The 7,246-nt window shown below is 29.0% G+C and overlaps 1 protein-coding gene across 1 annotated transcript; it reads left to right on the top strand.

Moving 5' to 3' along the window:
- Positions 1-2,706: 2,706 nt before the first annotated feature.
- EIN_008750 (insect antifreeze protein repeat containing protein) lies at positions 2,707-7,237 on the top strand (the record flags this gene model as incomplete). The annotated part of the gene is made up of 1 exon (XM_004182947.1): positions 2,707-7,237. A coding segment is annotated over one exon (4,531 nt), but the record flags the coding sequence as incomplete, so codon positions are not given.
- Positions 7,238-7,246: the final 9 nt, after the last annotated feature.

The following is a 7,246-nucleotide window of genomic DNA, read 5'->3' as shown; positions in this document are numbered from 1 at the left end:
TAAAACAATATAGTCGGGGGATAAATGGCATTAAAAAGGGACAAAGGTAGTTAATTTTGATAAATATAATTTTGAAACTATAATTTTTAAAAAATCTATTTAAAGGTCAAAATAAACATAAAATTAAAATAATAATATAAATTATCGTTTTTTATTTTAAATGATTATAAATTGAATAATTATAAATTTCTATTTCAAAAATAAACAAAAACACCTCAATTTGTTCACTTAAAAAATGTGGAAGTCTAAAACGCAGCACTTTTTATGGTTTGTCTGAAACTTGTTTTGTTAAAGAATTTTTCCTTTGTTTTTTCCTTTGTTTCATTTCTTTTCTGCTCTTTTTCAACTCCAATTGTTTTTATGTTAAAATGGTCTTTCTCTTATCTTTTCTCAATGGAAATGGTTCAACAACGAAAGATTGAAAGATTGAAATAACAAATGATGATTTTTCAGTGATTCCCTGACACTTTCAAAAATTGACACGGTTGTTAATTCATTAAACTCTGGCATTTTAACCATATACATCATGAATATATATTGAAATACAGTTTTTAAACTGGTTTCTTGTATTTAAATTGCTTTTTTATGTTGATTGCCTGTGGTTGTTTCATCAAGGGTTCCTTTCTCTTCTTCTTCCATTGTTTTCAAAGATTGAATAATATCAAAAATAGATAGTTATGGTTTTCTTTTATTATTTTCAAAGTAGTTAATTGAAAAAACCCTTCTAATACTTTTATGGTTAAATAAATTATATTTTATAGTTTTTTACTCAAATTAACTACTTCTGTCCCAAATTAACCCCCTTTATCACCCGACTATAACTATTAATAAAATTGTCACAAATTAAAACTAATGATAAACAAATTACCATGCGCATAGATGTTTTTTATATAACTTGTTATAACAATAAATATATTTTTAAAAATCCATTTTATTTTTATAATAAATTATAATAATATTATTATAATTTATTATAAAAACTTGATATCATTAAATAAAAAAACAAACTTTATATTGAATAATTAAAAATTGGTCTTATTAATGATTTGAGTTGGTTTGTTACATAAACAGTTTTAAATTATTGTACAGATAGTAGAAAATTTGGGTGTCAAGAATAAATTGGGTGTCAGATTGATTTTGAGTTATTTAATGGTTTTTCATATTTTTTTTTGGTAGGGAAAAAAATAAAAAAAAACGAAACCCATTTTTTTACATTAACTAATCCCTAATTTATTTGACACGCAATTTATTCCTGACACCCTATTTTTCTACTATCTGTAATCATTTTTTGGTTGTTGTTGACCTTTATTAACTTTTAATAGTGTATATTAAAAATTTTAATTATTTTAATTTATTATTTTCAAAGTTAATGAATAATTTCATTAATGATTAAAAAGAAGTTTAGTTTTGTACTTTGACATTTATTGTTTTAGTTAAAGTTACTAAATTTTAATTTACAAAAGTTGATGAATATCAAGAAATCATTTTTTTATTGTCATAATATATCAGTATCAAATATATATATAATTTTAAACTAAGTGATGTTGATCACTTCAACAAAAAACACTATGTGTTGGTTTAAGAAAACTAATCTTGTATATCACCACTATTTCTTTAATAGTTTACTACAGTGATTAAAATAAATTTTTTATTAATACTTTTGGCAAGAAAACATTAAACCAATACACTATATTTATTATAAACACCCAATCTTTTCAAAAAACGATAATTATTGTGCAATTCACAAAATGTAAAACATTATAAAAATTAACCTTTTACACCCTGTTATTATTATGTTTAAAAATATGGAAATAATCGGGAAAAATCATAAAGTCAAAAATGCTGTTTAGTTTATTTATTTAAAACAAATCAACCACGTTTTGTTTCTTCCCATATATCCCAATTTCCTTGTACATACAATGTGGTTATAAATGTGGCCACCTGCTTTCTTGTTGTTTGCAGTATGGGGTTCAAGTAATTTATGTAAAGAAAAAGGTTAGATACTGGGTGAAAATGGTGCATAAATAGACTATTTGAGTGCGTGTTTTGAGACTTTTTTATTTCTTTGTGTCACTCAGTTTCCACTAACATGAGGTGTCTGTAAAGCATAATAAGTTATTCATAATTAGTTTTAATCCATTCACACTTTCTTTGTTTTTAGAAAAAAATTTTAAATCCATAATATATTATTTTTGGAGCAGGTGAAAAAGGCATATCCCAACTATATTACAGAATTCGATATTATTATTAATAAATTTAATAACAATATTTTATTTATTCTACTGAAAACAACAAGCACAGACTTAATTTATATTTTTAAAATTATGCCAACGATTCTTTTAATCTAAAAATCTATTTTATTTATTCAAAACACACTCTTTTATTAATTAGTAAATTTCCTTGATAATTTACTTTTAATAAAATAGTTTAACAAATTTAAAAAAACAGAAATTTCTATTTCGAATTTCAACAAGAAATTGAATAGTTAATAAAGATTTGTTTATTGTTTTTACCTTTTTATTTATTAAAAATCCCACAAAAATAATTAATTACCTCATTTAAAAAATCATGAACCCAAGAAAAAATCGCCATTATTTAATTATAATAATATTATCATTTATTAAATTATATGTTTTTTTTGAAAAACAACAACAGTCTTTTTTTTTCTCTTAAAATTTGGTGGACTGTCAAAGCAAATTATTACAAATGGCTGTTTTATCGTTACTATTGATAGGACTTTCATATGGGTATTGGGGAGAAGTAAACAATGAAATTCGATATGATCAAGGTGTTGATTCGACCGAATGGTCTGGTGTATACAATTACCCTGATGTATTTACTTTCACTGCAAAATGTTGTACCAACGCAATGAAGACTTTCGACGACACTGCAATTCCAATGTATTTAAAAGCCGTTGATAGATATTTCAGATTTACGTCTGGAATCAACATGAAATGTCTCTTTTATCGAAATCGACAATTGGCTGAACGAATGTTCATTGAAGAGGAAAATCGACCAAACAATTTAATCATCACTTTTGGATGTTTTGGGAGCTCTACTGGCTGTCGTACTTTTCAATATTCCAATGCAAATCCATATATTTATGTCTCAGACAAAGGTGTTGTTTTATTTGCAAGAATTGATGAAAAATTTAGAATTGTATATACAAGAGATTTGTCGACTGTAACACCTCTTGTTTACATTGATGGTAATGTTTCTCAAAGTGTCGAAATATCTTTAAAGTCTTTCGCGTTTTTGACATCTTTATCTGTTGGGATGTACCTTTTCACTGGTAAAATTAATACCAACAGTGTTACTTTTGTAGATAGCTACTCTTTTAGTAATTATCAAGTAGCTGTTGTTTGCAATCACGATCCAATATATCGGTATATGTTAGTATCAACTGTACACACTGAGGATATAACTAATAAAGTGTGTGGATGTATTCCAAAAACTATTAATTTGGTTAATTCATCTTTTGACTTTCCAGACTGTGCGAACAATTCAACGTACTTCGATTTGGATTTGACTGCTGGAACACAGTGGACTTTTATCCAACGTTATTGGTATACTTTGATTGTAAAAGAAAACGTAGAAAACTTGATATACCATCAAACCGGTACTGGTATAATAGTCTTAAAAGTGCTTTCATTAAGTAATAATTCTCAAATTACATTCAATGCACATATGTCTATTAATAAACTCATTTTTCAGAATGAATGCAAACTCACATTCAACAAAGAACTATACGTCAATTATATTACAGTCAATTCAAGTGCTATACCGTATGGCTCAAAACTTTTTGGATATAAAAGTTTTGTGTGCTATTATTGTGCTGCAGGTGAAGTCATCAAATGTGATGATGGTTATGTGCATTACAAAAGTTGCACTTGTATTACTGGATTCAATTTTCTTGACTCAGGACTATGTGAAACATGTCACTCGACTTGTGAAACGTGTAGTGGTCCATTAGATTCAAATTGTTTAAGTTGTGGAAGTGGAAGATATTTTGAAAATGGGCAATGTTTGTCATGTGACTCAAACTGTTTTGATTTGGGACCAAGTTGTCACAACATCAATGGATGCATAAAATGCAAAGATGCGTTTTATATCAACAACAAAATGTGTTCACCATGCAATTCTAATTGCAATACATGCAATGGGGGGACTTCTTCAAGTTGTCTGAGCTGTAAAAGTGGGAAATATTTCGTTGCCCAAAACAAAACTTGTAATGACTGTGATCCAAATTGTGCATATGGGTATTGTAGTACTGTTAATGGTTGTACTAAGTGTATTGAAGGCTATTTCCCTCAAAACTACAGATGCACCAAATGTGGTGTTACTTGTAAAACGTGTGATATTGTGTCCACCAGTTGTTTAAGTTGTTACAATGACAGTTTTATTGAGAATAACAAATGTATCACATGTGAAGAAGGTTATTGTGAAGTTGGGTATTGCCTACAAGAAGATGGCTGTACGAAGTGCAAAAGTGGATATTATAAAAGTGGGAAAAGGTGTTTGAAATGTGATACAAATTGTTTAACATGTGGCACCACATCGACTGATTGTCTCTCTTGTGCAAGTGGATTGTACTTGAATGATTCGACACATCAATGTATTGACTGTGATTCAAATTGTATTGACACGTTAACACACTGCACTTCATCAAGTGGGTGTACTCAATGTAAAGATGGCTTTTATGTGAACAACAAAAGATGTTCAGTATGTGATAATACATGTTATACATGTAACGGCAATTCCTCATCAAACTGTCTGAGTTGTAATTTGGGGAGATATCTCGATGGTAACAATTGTAAAACGTGTGATATCAATTGTGTTGATAATCCAACTAATTGTGATGTAATCCAGGGATGTACTAAGTGTGCTGTTGGCTATTTTGTAAATTCAAAAATATGTAAAAGTTGTGATAGTCAATGCAGAACGTGTTACGGAGATTTGTCTTCTAATTGTCTCAGTTGTAAAACAGGAACTTATTTGGACAACTATCAATGCTTGTCTTGTGACTCAAAATGTGTTGATTCAAGTACACACTGTGACACATCCACTGGCTGTTCAAAGTGTGTTGACGGGTATTATGCATATAATAAAATATGCGATCAATGCGATTCAATATGTTTGACTTGTGATGTGATTTCAACCAATTGTACCTCATGTAAACAGGGAACTTATTTAAATAATTACAATTGTGTTGCTTGTGATGTACATTGTAAAGGAACAACTTCATCATATTGTAGCACCACAGAGGGGTGTCTTGATTGTGTAGATGGATACTATAGTTCTGATAAAATGTGCAAAAAGTGTGATTCAAATTGCAAGACATGTGACCAGACATCAACCCAATGCCTTTCTTGTGGAAACAATTATTATCTTGAAAATTCCATTTGTAAAAGTTGTGGAGAAGAGTGTAAAACGTGTGACCCAACTTTGGGATGCACCACATGTAACAAAGGATTTTATCCAGAATCAAAAACGTGTTCAAAATGTGACTCATCGTGTTCTGACTGCACTTCACTTTCTGATTGTCAAGGTTGCACCAATAATACATATCTTGAAAATGGATTATGTTACCAATGTGATTCAAATTGTAATACAATATGTGATGGACTGCGTGGCTGTTTAAATTGCTCCGAGGGGTATTACCCATCAAATAAGATATGTGCTGCTTGTTCAGAAATACCGAATTGCGACAAATGCAGTACAACATCCAAGACTTGTATTAAATGTAACAGTCCATTTGAAGTATCTAATGGGAAGTGTGTCTGTCCTTCACAACTTCAAATGTATCAAAGCAGTGTAAATACATGTGAGTATTGTTATAATAATATAACAAATTGTAAGGTATGCAAAAACAATGAAACATTGATGAGCCAACAAAAATATGAAGCCATGTGTGAAGAGTGTTATACCCCTTATGTCTTAGTCAATGGAAAATGCATTTTGTGTGAAAACAAAATTTACAACAAAAACACAAAAGAATGTGACAATTATGAAACAAATTGCACTACACAAAATGACAACAAAAAATGTTTGAAATGTCAACCCTCAAATTATTTATTGAATGTCAAATGTGTGCAATTCACAAATTCAGTTTGCCAGCAGACAAGTAAAATAACATGTGAAGAGTGTGGTGATGGGATTTCTTCGACTGGAAATTGTCAAATAAAAAATGACTTGGACACTTTAAAATGTAATTACTATAAAACACAAACAAATAAAGTTTCGTGTTTGCAGTGTGAAGAAAACTCGACAATAACAAGTGGAGTTTGTGTGAAAGATGATACACAAAATTTGATTAAAAATGGAAACGTTTTTAAGTGTCAAAACAACAACTATTTGGACTCAAACAATTTTTGTATCAAATGCTTTTCTAAAGACGTGTTATCAATTTCTTGTGTTCAATCTAATGATAACATATTTATAATAAAATGTGAACAAAATTCACTTTTGGATTTAAAATCAAACAAGTGTATGACATCGACAAATTGCGGTGTGTTTGAATCAAATGATTGTGTTAAATGCAAACAAATTTCAAGTATAATCAACAACATTTGTACAACTTGTTCTGTTACTAATTGTGTTAAATATGATGTTAATTGTAAATGCGTTCAATGCGAAAATACACATCTTCCAATTAATGGGAATTGCTTATCACTCAAACAACTTTCGTGTTATGCAGGGGATGGTAAACGATGTACCAAATGCTTTGATAGTTATTATTTTACAAACACAAATATAAACAATGATAATAATCATTTTTGTTCAAAAAGAAGTGATGATGTAAATTCAAAATACACATATTTAAAATCAAATCAAGATGTCCCACAAACAGTTGAATGTCTTAGTGATTTTTTCCCTTTTGAAAATACATGTATATTTACACAAGATTATAAAAAAGCTTCAAAGTTAAAATCAACATTAGAATACCGTCTGAATACATTTTCTTATAATATCTCTTATTATACAACAAATAAAAGCACACCAAAAAGTGAAAATATTGAAGATAACACAAATTGTGATGTTAAAACAACAAAAGGGTGTTTAAAATGTTTAGATGGATACTTCCTTCAAAATCTGTCATTAATTTTAACATGTGAAAAGTGTTCTACAAATTGTGTGTCATGTTTTAACATATCGTATTGTCTAAGTTGTGCAGATGGTTCCGTGTTGAACAGAGTGACAAACACTTGTGAAAAATCTGAAGATCTGACAAAGAAGTGTCGCCAGG

The sequence above is a fragment of the Entamoeba invadens genome (assembly GCF_000330505.1).
Source record: "Entamoeba invadens IP1 unplaced genomic scaffold scaff_1105074725671, whole genome shotgun sequence".
NCBI lineage: Eukaryota > Evosea > Mastigamoebida > Endamoebidae > Entamoeba > Entamoeba invadens.
The sequence above is the reverse complement of the archived record's forward strand: the minus strand, read 5'-3'. Positions and strand labels throughout refer to the sequence as shown.